The 17,412-nt window shown below is 41.0% G+C and overlaps 1 protein-coding gene and 1 long non-coding RNA gene across 3 annotated transcripts; both read right to left on the bottom strand.

Moving 5' to 3' along the window:
* Positions 1 to 468: 468 nt before the first annotated feature.
* LOC145490914 (uncharacterized) lies at positions 469 to 3,369 on the bottom strand. The gene is made up of 3 exons (XR_014049740.1): positions 2,729 to 3,369; positions 2,438 to 2,536; positions 469 to 1,928 (listed from the first exon to the last, which is right to left on the bottom strand). It is a non-coding gene; the product is annotated as an uncharacterized LOC145490914 (long non-coding RNA).
* Positions 3,370 to 3,490: 121 nt separating this feature from the next.
* On the bottom strand, positions 3,491 to 10,959 carry LOC145491042 (uncharacterized). Of its 2 annotated transcripts, none has more exons than XM_081470183.1 (4): positions 10,287 to 10,959; positions 9,788 to 9,934; positions 6,130 to 6,307; positions 3,491 to 3,967 (listed from the first exon to the last, which is right to left on the bottom strand). In XM_081470183.1, exons 1-4 carry the CDS (start codon positions 10,377 to 10,379, stop codon positions 3,702 to 3,704), a joined length of 684 nt encoding a protein of 227 aa, XP_081326309.1. In that variant the 5' UTR covers positions 10,380 to 10,959; the 3' UTR covers positions 3,491 to 3,701. The 2 variants fall into 2 exon arrangements, 1 of the variants encoding a protein (XP_081326309.1); XR_014049751.1 differs by lacking the exon at positions 3,491 to 3,967 and adding an exon at positions 5,298 to 5,516 and having other exon boundaries at positions 5,787 to 6,307.
* Positions 10,960 to 17,412: the final 6,453 nt, after the last annotated feature.

Below are 17,412 nucleotides of genomic sequence, written 5' to 3'. Positions count from 1 at the left end.
TCAGGCGATCACCGCAAAAGACTCACGACAGAAGCCGCAAGGATTCGCAGCAAAAGCAATCGGTAGTCGTTCGTCAGGCGATCACCGCAAAAGACTCACGACAGAAGCCGCAAGGATTCGCAGCAAAAGCAATCGTTAGTCGTTCGTCAGGCGATCACCGCAAAAGACTCACGACAGAAGCCGCAAGGATTCGCAGCAAAAGCAATCGTTAGTCGTTCGTCAGGCGATCACCGCAAAAGACTCACGACAGAAGCCGCAAGGATTCGCAGCAAAAGCAATCGTCGGTTCTTCGTCAGGCGATCACCGCAAAAGACTCACGACAGAAGCCGCAAGGATTCGCAGCAAAAGCAATCGTCGGTTCTTCGTCAGGCGATCACCGCAAAAGACTCACGACAGAAGCCGCAAGGATTCGCAGCAAAAGCAATCGTCGGTTCTTCGTCAGGCGATCACCGCAAAAAGACTCACGACAGAAGCCGCAAGGATTCGCAGCAAAAGCAATCGTCGGTTGTTCGTCAGGCGATCACCGCAAAAGACTCACGACAGAAGCCGCAAAGATTCGCAGCAAAAGCAATCGTCGGTTGTTCGTCAGGCGATCACCGCAAAAGACTCACGACAGAAGCCGCAAGGATTCGCAGCAAAAGCAATCGTTACTTGTTCGTCAGGCAATCAGTGCAAAAGACTCACGACAGAAGCCGCAAAGATTCGCAGCAAAAGCAATCGTTGGTTGTTCGTGAGGCGATCACTGCAAAAGACTCACGACAGAAGCCGCAAGGATGCACAGGAAAAGCAATCGTTAGTCGTTCGTCAGGCGATCACCGCAAAAAGACTCACGACAGAAGCCGCAAGGATTCGCAGCAAAAGCAATCGTTAGTTGTTCGTCCAGACGTGCGCTCTTTGGTCAAAAAATTTTAAACTGGCAGAAGTGTACATTTTGATATACAGTTCATCGATAGATCATTCATTTCACGACTCTAGTTAATTCAGGGCACTAGCTTGCAGAATGAAACCGTTGCCTCAACTGGTAGGTCAACGATGAGTTCAAATGAAAGCTGCTTTGGATCGCGTTTATTACCGGAAATTCACTTGCTTGGCGCAGTCAAACACATCGCGCGTTACGCCTGTCAAATTGTACTTTGGCAATATTTTCCGGACACTTGCTTAGTAGTTAGCTTTTCACAATTCTAAAGCAGTGTTTTCAAAATGACAAACGATCGCGAGTTCTGTAATCCTTCGCTGATTTCTGTCTTCTTTAGGCTTCGAAAGATCCTTCGGTTCCTGGTACGGAAATTCAATTATTACATGGTTACACGCAGAACCTACAGGTCCGACCAGTTAGCCTTGTGAAACACTACCAAAGGCGACAAATGATATATTTTTGCTCAAAGAAAGCCGCACAGAAAGACGAAAGTTGTTTCCTTCTCAACTACAAACTGAAGGAAAGTTTAAGAAGGTAAAATCTTGAGTTTTGTTAAATGACAAAGATTTTAATAACATAGACAATTTTAACATTTTACTTATTATGCCAAATAAAATACATTTCATGATTTAACTACCATTTCCGGTGAGCAACGCGCGATAGTCCCTTGTACCCAATAAGACTGAAAAAGAGGGCAAACAATTGACCCTTGTCGTCCGGCAACTTTCGGAAAATTCCATCACGCAAAGTTGCACTGATTTAAAGCAATACAAAAGTACTATGAGCGAGGCGTTGATTGTATGGCACAATGATCCCTTTATCTTAACTCAGAGAGGATAGTTGTATGTCCAACATTGCAGTCCGAGCTAGCGCATATAAACAAATATGCCTACCCTTTATCCACAAGGCAGCTGCTTTGTCTCTTTGGTGAGTCCTTTTCTCAGCGGAACTTAGATCTGGCAGAGGTCTCTTTTCTTTTTTTCTCTCCAGCCTTTGAAATGACTCAGAATGACTGCAAATGTAAATTAACTCCCGGCAATCTTGAATCATGATCACCGATACATTAATAAGTTTAGGGTCTCAAAATGAAAGCATTTCTCTCAAAGAGACAGCGAACAGTGCGAAATGAGTTCACCAAAAGCAGTTCTCTCAAAGAGACAGCGAACAGTGTGGAATGAATTCACCCGACGGCCATTTCTGGTGAACAACGCGCGATAGTCCCTTGATTTCCATAGGACAAACATTAACTCGTTATGCTAGTACTGAACCACGATTAAGGCATTTAATGTACCCAATAAGACTGAAAAAGAGGGGAAACCATTGTCCCTCGTCTTCCGGGAACTTTCGGGAAATTTTCGATTAAGCAAATTTGCAGATTTATAGCAACCCAAAAATGCTATGAGCGAAACGATGAGTGTATGGTACAATGAGATCACTTTACTTGAATACTTTAGCATCAAGAGAGAAAAGCTGACCACCGATGGAGACGGCTAGCGCATATAAACACAACATTATGCCTACCCTTTATCCAGCTGCTTTGTTTGTCTGCGCCAAGTCCCTTTCACAGCAGATCTCGTTTCTTTCCTTTACCAGCGGAGCCCTCGAAATAACTCAGAATGACTGCAAACGAGGAATGTAAATGAACACCTTAGAGTCTAGGTTCTCATGCCGCCGATACCTTTTTAAATTTAGTTGTCTATAAATGAAAGAATTAATGCAAAACATACAGCGAAGAGTGTCACTGATTCCAGTACAATGTACCATCACTGCCCCGTGTGCAAGCAAGAGAATTATAGGAATGAATTTACTAACCTGCTAGTTGCTTTCCACCGTTTCTTTATAACTGCCGACTGCTTGCAGCACAATAGCGCCAGCAGCGGTTTTCTGAAGTGACGGCTTCTTCAGGCCTTTGGAACGACAAACGAGCGGAGATCCTGTTCCATTGAAAAGAACGTTTTTAACGGATTTGGCCATTCGAGATACTAGTGTTATTACGTCATTGAAAATGACAGCTGCTGATGTTATGCAATTTTTACTGGTTGATGAAAAAGATAAACCGCAATAATCTGACAATGGAGCCATCATTTTCGGGCATGGCATCGCGCGCGCGTTGATTTGCATTATTTTTGTAGCGCGTGGCGCTGGGAGTAAGTACGACCGCTTGCGGTTTATCTTCTCACGGCGGAAGGCTTTAGACTTAAGAGCTCACTCACGCGTTTTTTATGTCCCAGGACGGAAGCAGTTTAATTGATTGCTTTTTCGAAGAAGTCACAGCCAGGAAAAACAAACAAGTCACGTTTTTTCCGGTTAGGGACAGTGCTTTAAATCAGTTTTTAGCAAGCGAGACGCTGAACGAAAATCCCAGCCAGTAAATGATCTAATGCTAATATTTCCCAGCCAGCGTAATTGCAGCCTGTCGAGCGGGTTTTCTGTCGAGCGGCTCCGTCGGGTACTCCTGATGTATAATCAAACGTTGACATTCAGTTTGATATTTTTTGGGCGTTTTTACTCCTGCGTGTTTTACTTTTACTATCGATTGCGTTCAATTTTGTTCGATTTTTCCGATTGGTTCGATGATCGAGCTCACAACAAATTGCATGTTCGACTTTGTTCGATTACCGAACGCAATCGAACACCATTATCTACCACTTGTTCAGTCGACTGAGTTCGATTGCTTTTGATTCGACTTTGTTCGCTTAGATACTCCTGGTAAATGAGAGAAGAAAAATGACAAGTTGAGATTGCCTTTGGGACCAGTTACGGCAGAAAAAAAATGAGACTACTACTACTTGCAAACATACTGACAACAGAAAGTTCGATTTATCCGGTGTACAGTATGGCAGTAGTCAAAAGTAGGGCACTCTACTATGTTATAACATGTAGTCGTGTTCTTGCATACCACCTTCCATTGCTTCTTTTGAAAAACGACGCACTTTTGGAAGTCCCAGTTGGTAACTGTGCCCTTTTTTCCCGGGCACGTCCATTCCATAAGGTCTACATAGCTACCTCGGGGACGGTACACTAGTTGACGACGATTTCGACTTTTTCTGTCTGTGAAATAGAAAACAGTACGCAGGATTATTTTTGTTTTAGTCAGATGGACCATGGGGCATAAATCCCAGAATACATTTGTTAGAATCTTGTGGAAATGACCGTAGAAATATTGTTTTAGCACAGTAGGGCGATATGCATGGGTAAGTGACCAAGCGTGAGGTCAAGAGGGCTGCAATTTTTTTGTGTACGTGTTTATGGACAAGTAACGTGATACAGACACCAAACAGTTCTATTTGATAGCGGAGCTCCGGCTGCCCCAAGGGCCGCCAAGCGGAGCAGCATAACTCTAGGAACAGAACCACATGCATGCATAGAAATAGAAACCCATGCAACCCTTCTTTCCTGGTCAACATGGCTAGCGGAATGGATCGCGGGCGCGTGCGCCCAGCGATGACGTCGCACAACATGGCGGCCGTACTGCAGCTAATATCAAGTCCTGCTTTACAGCGTATTTGATATTTGACATCCATGTTAGTCAATTGACACCTGTCAAAATAAGGTATCCGCTGACCAGTTTTACGTGATCATATCGCGGACTCAGGTTTATAGCTCATCGCGGTCATGTTTCTTTTAAAGTTGACCGCTGACCAAGTACTTGTTTTCGATTGGATCGCGGGCTGATATCAGGTTAATTTGTTGTAACTCCGGGCCGGGTTGTTCGGAAATTGGGTTAACGCTAACCCAGGATTAAAAGTGAACCGAGTTATTTATCCTCTATACAAATGTTGGTGTAGTTTGAGATTATTCAAAATCAAAACAGAAGGCCAAAAATAAAAACAGAAAACTTCACCCCAAAACTACAAAACTCAAATCAAAATTCTCAATTCTCCAATTCTCAAACTTCTTAATCAAAATTGGGTTAGTTTAATCGGGCTTTGAACAAAGCGACCCAGGAGCTCCTCTTTAACGCTTGGGTAAATCTGTATATTAGTTCAATTCCCGGTCCCATCTTTTTTCTCAAGAGGGGATGATCTAGATCGCTCTCTCTTGATTTTATTGAACTGTTTTTAAACATGTACTATACTCTGTGATCTAAGAATGTACATAAGAACATTTTCAGCGTGAAGCAGCAGAAAAATTAGAACATCCGGCCTGGGCATGAAAAGTATTTTTATTTACTAAATAAAAAATAAATATTATTTATTTATTTATTATTGATCTAATCTTAACCGCACAAACAAGATACGCTCAGTGATTTCTGTTTATGCGTCTGGTTTTTTTTTCTATCGATTTCTTGTTTCTCTTCGAGGGCAGGAAGGGAATAACTATATAACAAATAAAATAAATAAATAAATAAATAACATTTTTTCTGTGTTTCTTCGTCCTTACTTTAGTAGATTTTATCTAACTAACTGGTCATTAAGGTAGTTCATAAGGTTAGAAAATGTCGTGAAAGTCAGTTTTAAAGTATTGAAGCTGTTGACCCCAACACTGAACTGAATTCCATTGCTTTGTTTGGCTTATTTATTCGTAACATCCCGGTTTTCTTATTTGATTATGTGCTCATACAGCAAACACAATTTACCCTGAGATTCAGATGAGAGAGCTCTGGTGAGTACGTATTTGGTCTTGATTGGCAAACTTCGGGCATATCACAGATATCCTTCCTTATTGTAGAAGTAATATATTCATATCGCTTTGAAGTATAAACTTTTATGATAGAACGATGACGTACGAGGCGACCATCAGCCCGTGTATAGGTTGGTCAGTAGGTTTAAGAATTCGTTCAACGAAACTGGGCGGTTGAAGCGATCCCTCTTCTGACTGGCTGCATAGAATTAGTTTCTTCTCAGGACATTATATTTTGGGAAGAGACTGATTGTTTTCCCCCGTATTCGAAAGAAAATATGGCGGCCTTCGGAGCATGCCCATGCAAGTGATCCTGAATTCTGTCTTTTCCCGCCTGGGTTCAATTCCTATATTGTATTCCTAAAGAGTCTACGGCCTGGACCGATATAGGGGACTAATCCATCCCCGAAGCATAGCTACCGGTAGCTTTCTTAACGCATGTTCAGAGACTATTAAACTTAGACATGTAAGTACGATCACACCGACAATAGTATTTTTGATTTTGTTAAAAACGCGAGGTCACCGCTGACAGAGTCTCTGGGAAAGAGATGGGGTTGTGCTATATTTTAAAGTTTTAATATGTCTCTCACCGCCTGTTTGTATCCTTGCGGTTTTCAGCGTGTCCTCCATCTTTTTGACGTTATAAATCGGGTATTTTGCACAAAAATTGGCCAGCTCATCACTGAGTACAGACCGATCAGTTACTTCACTGCCCACTGTCCACTTGTGCTCAATAATTCTAGTCTCGCTGACCTTTTTGTCTGACGTCTGCAAGATTAATTAACTCAGTCAGTCAGTCCGTCATTCAGTCATTCATTCATTCATTCTTTCATTCATTCATTCATTCATTCATTCATTCATTCATTCATTCATTCATTCATTCATTCAGTCAGTCAGTCATTCATTCATTCATTCATTCAGTTATTCAGTCAGTCATTCAGTCATTCAGTCAGTCATTCAATCATTCAGTTATTCAGTTATTCGGTCATTCATTCGTTCATTCATTCAGTTAGTCAGTCATTCATTCATTCATTCATTCATTCATTCATTCATTCATTCATTCATTCATTCATTCATTCATTCAAGATTGAGCATAGACAACGTCAGAGCCTCCTGATAACATTTACACAGTCTAAAGATGAGTGATAGCGGTGGTACTTTGTTTTTTTGTTTACAGGCAATGGGTTTTTATGCAGAAAAGCTTCCTTAACAATCAATTAATAGGAAATTCTTAGTTTGCATGTTCTCACCTCTACTTTGTCAAGATCCCTTAAGAGTTTTCTTCTATGATAATGAAAAATAAATCGTTTTCAATAAAACAGATGAGTTGACTGGTGAAGGGTTTCTGGTCCTGCCAGTACTGGAGCAATATCTTTAATCACAAAGAACAATATCGGCCAATGTCTTACAAGTTTTTTTCGAGGTGGTTTATCCACGTCTAGCCGCCCTGTGTGACAAACGTAGATAGACAAGGGAGAAAGGGAATTCGATATCGAAAGGTAGGTGTTTTGCACATTACAGCGTTAAATTTTATAGATGCTCAGTTAGGCGAACTTACAAGTTGCGAGTTGTCGGCTCGATTTTTAAGCTTTACAGTTAGACTCCGCTAATTCGACTCGACTATTTCGAACGGCTCGATATTTCGGACTCAGACCCCTCATCTAATTCATCTAAACAATGCCAATATTGCATGTTGGAAATCGCACAGGACGCTCTAAAATCCATTCAAATTAGTAGAAGTGTTCTTGTATTATTAACAAATTGACGTCATATTTTTATCTTCTTTACAAAATCCTTTCTCATCTCCCAATTTTAAACGCGGAATCTCGCTAAAACGCTTCAGGTATTAACTCGCGCCATTTCATTTCCGTGCGGAGATCGGGCGACTTCGGACGCGCAAGAAAAACTGCGAACCGGGGGAGGGGTTTTGTAAAGATTTGTCTTGTCAAAAAAGCTTGTGAGGGAGATGGAGGGGAGCTTGAGCGCGCGCTGGATGATGTCACTGGTACTGGTTCAACTGTACGATCATGTTGCGAAAGGCGATTTGGGAAAAAACTTTGCTTAAGACGCTAAAATTCTCCGACTGTCGTGAAAGTATTCGAAAACAAATTCGGCCAAGTTGTAGAAAATCTTTCGACTTCGTTTTGCGTTTGTTTGGTTTCGTGGAAGCAAAGAAATTTAGAGATTCGAGCGAATACTCGGATTGCGTTCAAAATGTTTTGGCAAAGAGTTGCCTCAATTGTCAATCTTATATGTAAACCAAAAACGTATTTGCAGAGCGCAAAAGGCGTAAGTACGAGGACTTGCCCTCCACCCGTGAGGTGATAATTGACCACGTTCCCAGTCTCGGCCGAGCGGTGACGACAGCAAACCGATCAATTTAGCGTGGTCACGCATTAATTTCCGCTATTTTGGCCGTCATATTTCAACTTTTTGGCCAGCTAACACGGTGAAAACTGAATGTGTGATTCATTGGATTGTAGAGAGAGAAACTACAGGCCTTACCTTGCGAGTTCAGCGAGAAATATTGTGAGTAAATGCTCTTTTTGTGTGCAAATTTGACTCGTTTCCCAAGAGTGTTTTGCCGTCAAACTGGCCGAAGTTTCCTACCTTGTCTCTTAATAAAACACCGTAGGACAAATTTTTCAAAATTCGCTCAAATCTCGTTTAAACTCTCCAGGATGAGAAAAAATGACACCATGGAATGTTCAAGAGTCTTTGTTCGGAAAATTACCCATACATTGAACGAATTCAATGTAAAATCCTGATCTCCATACAAACTCTTATATTTTAGCCACAGTTCTCCATACAAACTCTTATATTACGCTTGGTTGACCTGTGGATTAAAGAGACAATATCACGACGATTTTGCAACGTCGGATAAAATTATCATTGACTACATTTCTTGTTCATCAAATGATCCTAGAGCACCAAGGCAACGATACTTAGTAAACTCTTAAAGGAGCACAAATACATCGACAAAATTTGAAAACTTCTGGCAGATTTTTTCGATTAGACATCATCACACAATCTGGTGCATGCATAACCCATTACATCACTCCCGTCTTTTGTTTACAGCTTCTGCGTACAGTATATTGCAATTTTTAACCGAAACTAGATCATTCTGTTCAGGTTTCAATCAATGAAAAAATGTGTCTGCGGTTTTTCACTTTTCATGCTCACGATAGAGCCCCTGGAGGGTTCTCTCCTCCTCTGCTCTCCCTTCACCCATCCCCTTAGGAAGGCCTGATACCCAGGCTACTTCACACCATAGTTAGTAGAGTGAACTAACTATGTTCAGACAATGGTTTAAATTTTTAAACGTTCAGATCCTCTGTGGTCTGAAAGTTCGTAAGTAATTAAAGGGATCTTTGGAAGCTGAAAAATAATGCTTTTATTTTGTAGAGCAGTACTCGGCTAACAATGGCGAGGATGGAAACGGCTTGCGATATGCATTTTTGAAAAAGCGTCAGAATGTCAGTTTTTCAAAGGATCAAGTTTGGCTCGAAAATCGTTGAAATTTTGCAAAAATGTTACGGCAGTGTGGACTTTCTTCTTTAGGGATCATTTCGTGAATTCATAACAGTTTTAAGCAAATATATCGTGACAGTGTCCCTTTAAGTGATTATGTGCGTTTGGCATTTGAGGGGGTCGCTTTTGAGGAAGAAGTTTGCGGAAAATATGTTTGAAGTGTGGTACAATCTACTCAGTATGTTATGGTTTTCAATATTACAATCTTTCCTCGTGAATTTTCAATGTAGTCTTCTGGGAGAAAAGTGGTCCATACTCAGCTCAGCTCAAACATAGATGTGACGTCTTTGTGACGTTTTCACGCCTTAGGAATGCTGAGTTTAATTCCAGTTTCAGTGGCAATGACCGTGTGCAGGGTCACTATAGGAATCCGAGGTTAAACCGAGACTGACCTTGCTGAATAAGTTCTATGATTTTTATTAAGTTGTTGCATTAGTTGTTAGATTTGTTAGAAAGATTGAGAAAACTTGAGCAGAAAATAAAAAAATGTGCCTAGAATGTTTGTATATTCTGGGTCATTTTCAGACTTTTCAACCTCAAATTCTTAGGCTTATATCAAGGATCTTACAAAAAAAAGTAGTAAGTCTGGTTAAGAATCTCTTTAGGATTGGAATGAAGCCCCATGAACTACACCTATGTTCATCAGGGATTCCTAATCGCACCCTTACAGGTCCTTAAAGACGAAGCTATTTATGCTTTCTTATGTAACAAGCTTACCATCTTGAAATCGTGCAAAATATTGCTCTGATCCACGTCCCTGTGTGCAGGAACTTTAAACAGTTCTGTTTGTTTCTCTGTGTCCACCTCGATCGTCTCGTTGTATTGTTCCCCAGACTCGCTGATTCCAACGTTATAATCCACCACCTAAGATATGCAGTAAATAAAGGCACAAGTTATGTTTTTGCTGTATATAAAAGAGGCTTAGGCTAGACTTTCTACAAATGCACGGAACGAATTTTTCACTCCATCGTCTAAGAAAATCCAAAGTTTTCTACTATAACGTTCTCTTGTCCCTTAACGCGATCTTCACGCGACCTTTCCTCGCGCGTCTGACCGATGTGGTCTTAATTTGAACTGTCACGTAACAATGGCCGACCTCGAATCGGAAGCAGAGTAAACAGAGCGCGCTGAAATAGATTGTAGCTTGTAGGAGGACAGAGAGGAGCGTCAAAAACTAAAGTGACGGGTCATTTAAAATAACAATAACAACACTCACTTTCTTAGAGGGGGTGTTTACATCTCCGTTTCCGCATTTGCAAACAGAATTAGCAGATACCAGGTTCGTTGAGGCAAGATGCAGGACAAGCATGAATGCCAGCAGGCTTCTATGAAGAGTGGTTTACTACAAAGATGAAACAAGGTCATGACAGTGGAGTAAAATATGAACTATCAAGATCTGAGTTAATCAGGAGGTATTTCTGGGTCGATTCAAAAGGGTTATAAAAACATGAGTTTTGTTTCAAAACGACACCAAAGGTAGACAGCGACTCGGTGAAATATATCTGATCGGGAGGCCAGTGTTATGATAACTACCTTTCGAGCAGACCTGCTTTATCCAGGAAAGATCGAAGCGACTCTTCTTGCAGTGTATATTGTTACTTATTTTTGCGGGATGTTATTTTTCGCGATTTTCTAGATTGCAAAAATTCGCAGAATGAATGACCCGCAAAACACTTATCGCAAAAATTAAAAAAAGCCTGCTAGATAACTCCTTATTTATATTGACGTCAGCTTGCTCACTCCCTCTTACTCCGAATCATACAACAGAGAGAAGACATATCGTCATGCTGTCCTCCGCACTTGTACTTTGTCACTAATGAAGATGGAAACCTGTTTAAAGTTTCTGTTCATTATTAGTTTACTAAATGTGGTTTGTCTGTAGTGGCAGTTCTGAGAAAATAAGAATCAAAAGAAATGAAACGGTGTAGGTAATCAGAAACGAAATGTTTGGTTCGCCTACCTCTAGCATAGTTGAAGTTGTCTACAGTGCTTCTTCCTGGAATCTTCCTAGTTCAGCTCCGTCCGGTAAATTCAGCCTTCTTTGTCCTCTCTTGCTGGTCTTGCTGTTTAATCGTTATGCTGAACAGACTGTGCAGGGTCTATCCTTTTCTATCCTTTTTATATGCTAAGCACTGACACTGAGACGACGGTGGAATCTAATATCTAGTTATATAACCGAGGAATTAATTGAAGATTTGAGGATAATTTTCGCATTGTTGAATACTGTGCTTCCCTTTCAGCGAAAAGGGAAATTGGGACGTGAGAAGCTGAGTGTTACAATGTAGTTCCTTATGGAAAACGCTGGGTGCGGGTTGTTCAAAGCGGGGATAACGCCATCACCTGGCAACGGATAAATCACTATCTAGCGGATAGAAAACTTTGTTTTGTTAACTTATCAAATGGATGGTGATCTATCCGGTGAGTAGCGTTATCCACACTTTGAACAACCCGGATTTTTGCTTGTCGTGCTGTTGGACACAATATGACGACGTATAAGGACCGCAACGAAAAAGTACTCCCTGTAGGGGCGGGCGGGGAGAAAGATATGAACTCTATGGGGAGATGGTAAGGCAAGTGGCCCTTTAGAATTGGAAACAAACTAGTTTTATCCCCTATGGTGTTTATTTCTTTGCATGTTCTCAGGGGATGTAGAAAGCTCTATTTTTGCGCTAATAGCAACATCTCAAAACAAACATGGTGTCCGATCGTGGTATGTTGTAGGAACAAAACACACCTTTAAAGATTTCGAAATAAACATCAAGAAGTCTCGAGTGATGAGAAATTATGGAGGGTAAAATGACTTAAAAGCAATGGTATCTTCCTTCGGGTCGCAAGAAAGTATGAGTGTAAGATCCAAGTGTAACATTTTTTCTATTATTCGTTCTTGCGTAATTTGTTTTTCCTTTGTGTACACAAATTAGTTTATACTTCTTTTCGTCCTTTTGTTTAGTCTTTTTTTTGGCGTCAATTTAAGTGTTTATTCCTTTCTGTCAGTTTTCGCGCCCTCGTTAGCGTTTCTTTGCTGTTTCATCTTCATTAGCGCCTTTCTAAGTTTCTATAGTTTTATTTTCCGCATGTTCTAGCGTATTTTCCATATCATAGCTTTGCAGTACAGTTTTGGGGCAGTTCATTTTGGTCCGCGCTTAGCGCAGTTCTATTTAGCTTTCGTGCTAGTCTCTTCGCGTCATTCGCAGTCCGTTTCACAACAGTTTTCTCTGGCCGAAACAATGTAAGTGTAATTCACAGTCCTCGTTTTGCAGTTTTGTTATTTCTTTATTCGAATTTAGCTTAGTCGCAACTTGTAACTTTTGCTCTTTTACTGTTTTAGTTTCAACCCACGCTGTTTGTATCCACGCTATTTGCATCTACGCCGCTCGTATGCACACTCTTTGTACCACGCCGTTTTGATTTGTGGAGTTGTTTATTAAAGGCCAAGAGAGTTTTTTACGCTTATTGCAGTTTCAATGAGATCGAAGAAAGTCTCCCCAAGTAAAACAAAACCACACTAAGGGCGAGTGTCACTGAATGGACTTTCACGTCTACGATAAGGAATTATCATTGTTTCAACGGAATTCATCGCTTAGTAAATTAGTAAAAATAGAACTGTAACCAGGATAAGACATATTGGAATAAGAACGTTCTCTGGTTAAAAATATATTAAAAACATAAGCTTTCGGCTATCAGTCTATAGCCTTTAACGAATGAAGAATGTAGCGCGCAAGCGAAAAATATATACGAATGGGGTGCGAAAAATTGAGAATAAAAACAAGCGTGAAAAAAGCAAGAAGATAAAAATGTAAATGAGGCCTGATTACAATAAAATAGAGTATTGCCTAGGCAACGGCTTTGAGTTGTTATCCGCGTCGACGGTTTTTGCTGTGTGCCAAGATTCTAGTGTTTTTCGAACGCGGTAATTGCCTTTGTCAATGACACAAGCATTGTCGAAATCAATGGAGTGATTGTTTTGCCACGCATGGTTGGCAACATTAGAGCCATTTGAATAGTTCTTCAAGTTTCGTTGATGTTCCTTTTTTCGGGTTTGGAAGCATCTTCCGGTTTCTCCTATGTAATTCCAAGGTCAGTCTTTACATGGAATTTTGTAAACAACATTACATTGAAAATCTGAGGGTTGTCTGAACTTTGGTGACGGGAATTCTTGTTGACAACTCGGATATCATTTTTGCGGAGTAACCTTGTGAGGGGCTCGGTTAGGCCGCTGATATAAGGGAAACATGCAAAACACTGGTACGTATTAGATGGATCAGCCCATTTGAAGAACATAGAAACGAGTTCTTCTGGTGGAGGAACTGAAGATGGGGGTGGCTTCTTATTGAGGATGTTAGAAATAACAGCCGGTGGGTAACCATTAGCTTCTAACGCGGCCCTAACATGATTGGTTTCACGTGTTTTTCCTTCAAAGCTGCTAGGGAGGTTGGATGCCCGGAACAGGAGGGTCGAGGCCGTGCTGATTTAGTGTTCTTTTGCATGATGGGAAGAGAAATCCACTTGCCCTTGGAATTACATAGGAGAAACCGGAAGATGCTTCCAAACCCGAAAAAAGGAACATCAACGAAACTTGAAGAACTATTCAAATGGCTCTAATGTTGCCAACCATGCGTGGCAAAACAATCACTCCATTGATTTCGACAATGCTTGTGTCATTGACAAAGGCAATTACCGCGTTCGAAAAACACTAGAATCTTGGCACACAGCAAAAACCGTCGACGCGGATAACAACTCAAAGCCGTTGCCTAGGCAATACTCTATTTTATTGTAATCAGGTCTCATTTACATTTTTATCTTCTTGCTTTTTTCACGCTTGTTTTTATTCTCAATTTTTCGCACCCCATTCGTATATATTTTCGCTTGCGCGCTACATTCTTCATTCGTTAAAGGCTATAGACTGATAGCCGAAAGCTTATGTTTTTAATATATTTTTAACCAGAGAACGTTCTTATTCCAATAGTAAATTAGTGACATATTTTTCTAGAGGAGTTGTTTTCGTGTTTTAAGCTTTGTCTTTCATATTCCCAGATAATTGGATAGAGAAGGCTTAATTATTATATAGAAGTCGCAATTTTTCATGAACACGATCTTTATACCGTTCACCTATTTGTTATTATTAGTCTCACTGCTGCAGTAGTTGATAACTTCGCACTTTCGTTCGTAAAGGTTAGTCGTGACTTCTTCTTGTGTCCATTTTCTGTGAAACTGTGCGCAATTTGCTTAGCACAGCTATCAGCCATATTCTACCTTAGGCTATTCAATCTAACCCAAACATAACATTCCAAAAAAAAATCCTTTCATTGAATGAGTACTAAACATCCACTTGACCTGGCTTGGAACTTGCTATTTTTTAGCAATTGTGCACGTGAGAGCGTTTTGCTGCACGTGGCCAAGTCGACCAAAAACTATTGTACATAATGATCACGGAAGTTAAAAAAAGTGTTCTTGTTTCAGCGATTGAAAAAACCTGCTTGCCACATCCGAGATCTACCCTCGTATTACAGTAAACTTCCGCCAAAAAGAACCTACTGATTAAGGTTACTGTATACCTTCAGGGGTGTCTCGCGTGCAAGCGATGCAGCGCGTGCAGTTTAAGCTTTAGATACCTAAACCCCTATATCAAATTAAAGCCTATAGAGCTGGCTATCAAACTATACCAAGAATTTTGAAATAAATGGATTTTCGATTTTTTTATGACCACTAAATGCGAGCACCCGAATCACCTTTCGAAAGCTAAAAGTCAGAGCGAATTTTGTTTTTCGCCAATCTAATTTTTTCCTCCGTTTTAGGGCCCAAAGCGCTTAAAAAACGTGTCTGCGTTTTGACATATTCAATTGCAGTAAAAAGTTACAGAACATTTTCGAAATAGGATTAAAAAAAGTGGAGTGATCGTACAAAAATCGCTCTCGAAGAAAAAGTATTTCGAAATTGCAAATCGCAGACACCCTTTTGTAGTTTATATGTTAAACTAGCTACTATCCAAATTTGAGGGCAATTGAACAAATTCCCTTCATTGAGCTATAACTCTTTTAAGTGTCTACTTCAAGCGAAAAGATTTAGGCTGTTCCGAAAATGCGGAGAGCGGAGAGCGGAGAGCGGAGAGCGGAGAGCGGAGAGCGGAGAGCGGAGAGCGGAGAGCGGAGAGCGGAGAGCGGAGAACGGAGAGCGGAGAGCGGAGAGCGGAGAGCGGAGAGCGGAGAGCGGAGAGCGGAGAGCGGAGAGCGGAGAGCGGAGAGCGGAGAGCGGAGAGCGGAGAGCGGAGAGCGGAGAGCGGAGAGCGGAGAGCGGAGAGCGGAGAGCGGAGAGCGGAGAGCGGAGAGCGGAGAGCGGAGAGCGGAGAGCGGAGAGCGGAGAGCGGAGAGCGGAGAGCGGAGAGCGGAGAGCGGAGAGCGGAGAGCGGAGAGCGGAGAGCGGAGAGCGGAGAGCGGAGAGCGGAGAGCGGAGAGCGGAGAGCGGAGAGCGGAGAGCGGAGAGCGGAGAGCGGAGAGCGGAGAGCGGAGAGCGGAGAGCGGAGAGCGGAGAGCGGAGAGCGGAGAGCGGAGAGCGGAGAGCGGAGAGCGGAGAGCGGAGAGCGGAGAGCGGAGTGCGGAGTGCGGAGTGCGGAGTGCGGTGTGCGGAGTGCGGAGTGCGGAATGCGGAGTGCAGAGTTCGGAGTCTAAAAAAAAACAATAAAAAAAAAAAGAAATAAAAGAATTGAACAGTGAATTAAAAGAATAACTAAAGACATAAATAAACTTGTTTTCTCAAAGAGCAACTTTACCTTTTCCATTTTTTTATCTTACTATTTTTCGGCGCTGAAAAATTTTCAAGGTTTTAGTGTGAATTTCATCAATCAAATTGCGAGAACTTTAGGACGCGCAGTTGACAAGTTGTTGAATGGCTCAAGGGTTAATTCACACGGGCAGTTTATCTTTGGAAGGCAAGGCTTGAGTTTGTTTCAAGGCAACATGACTTTCCAAGGACACCGAAGGTGTAATTTCTCACATTTTCTAGACATGGTCAAAACTGGATCGTTCTTTACTTTTTTCCTAAAAGTGAACTGCTAACTACGAAAATCGTGAGTTGAATATACCATTTGGACCGAATGAAAATACGCGATATGAACAGTCCACCTCAGGCGGTGTGGATTTTTTATTAAGTTCTATTTTCATTTCTTAAATTTCTATTTCTAGTTTATTTATGTCTTTAATTATTCTTTTAATTCACTTTTCAATTCTTTTATTTCTATTTTAAAAATTTTTTTTTTTTTATACTCCGCACTCCGCACTCCGCGTCTTCGTGGTCTATGTTTACTTATAACTTAAGAAAGTTACACTTAATACCAAAAATGCTTGGTAGTCGGAACAGCAAGGCTGATCACCTGAGAAGTCAATTCGTGACATCTGTACAGGTATTGAATTCCCGCGAAAATCGTCTCGGTTGATTGCATACACGCCATAGGGCTGTCAATCAAGAAGTAAATTTTTATTTCCGGCGAAAACGAAAAACCGCCATTTAGCCTTTTTGAAAATTTTTTTCCCCAAAATTAGAGATTATTCTTCGACCACTGCTTTGACCCAAAAAGCCAAATTTGAAGAAAATTGCTGACCCGAAGGTATACTGTAACCTTAAGAACCTTTATTATATCTCTCAGTACTATGCGTGCTGTGATTGGTCAAATAAGTGGGCCATATTCTTAAATCAAAATCTGTTTTTGTTCCCAAAATACTTCGGGATCGTGGTTTATTGCCAAGTGTTCTTAATTTTTGTGGCAAGTTAAAGTTTTTTTTCTTTAAATTGTATACTAAAACATGCTACTTGCGCCTTAACAAGGATTTCGAATTGACCTGTCTTGGTTCCTACGTAAGTCAGTACAATAGAAATCGTTCCCAAACCCGTGAGACACAGGAGGGAAAACAAATGAATTGATCGCAAAGCACGTGCACACGAGAGGGTTTGTTTTCGTTTATACGTGTATTATGTATTAGAAAATAGTCCTAAGAAAATACGCGCGCTGAGTGGTAAAAATCGTGTTTCTATTAAACAATTAAATTATGGGCTCAAGATTTCTATCGCGTGATAGCAAGAGATTATCAAGGTAAGAGAGTTTATATAATAATTAAATGAATGCGCGCGCTCTGATTGGTCAATCAGCTATGGTTTATTGTGCCAGTAAACTCATAGAAATTTCGCGTGTCTTCTGAATTGAAAGTGAAGAATGATCATCGCAGTAAATTTTCCAATTTAAGCAATTGGAAAGAAGAAGCCATCGGGAAAAAAATCAGGGCTTCAACGGGATTTTTTTCAGGCTTCTTCTTTCTAATTGCTTAAATTGGAAAATTTACTGCGATGATCAT

Source organism: Orbicella franksi, chromosome 6 (assembly GCF_964199315.1).
Source record: "Orbicella franksi chromosome 6, jaOrbFran1.1, whole genome shotgun sequence".
Taxonomy (NCBI): domain Eukaryota; kingdom Metazoa; phylum Cnidaria; class Anthozoa; order Scleractinia; family Merulinidae; genus Orbicella; species Orbicella franksi.
The sequence above is the reverse complement of the archived record's forward strand: the minus strand, read 5'-3'. Positions and strand labels throughout refer to the sequence as shown.

What these genes read in the sequence shown, in the direction of transcription:
- LOC145491042 (XM_081470183.1), bottom strand. Translation starts at nt 10,379, where the DNA reads ATGCTTGTCCTGCATCTTGCCTCAACGAACCTGGTATCTGCTAATTCT. An exon ending in TAAACACCCCCTCTAAGAAA is followed by an intron (nt 9,935 to 10,286) that starts GTGAGTGTTGTT and finishes TGCATATCTTAG; the next exon opens with GTGGTGGATTATAACGTTGG. An exon ending in TTTTGCACGATTTCAAGATG is followed by an intron (nt 6,308 to 9,787) that starts GTAAGCTTGTTA and finishes TTAATCTTGCAG; the next exon opens with ACGTCAGACAAAAAGGTCAG.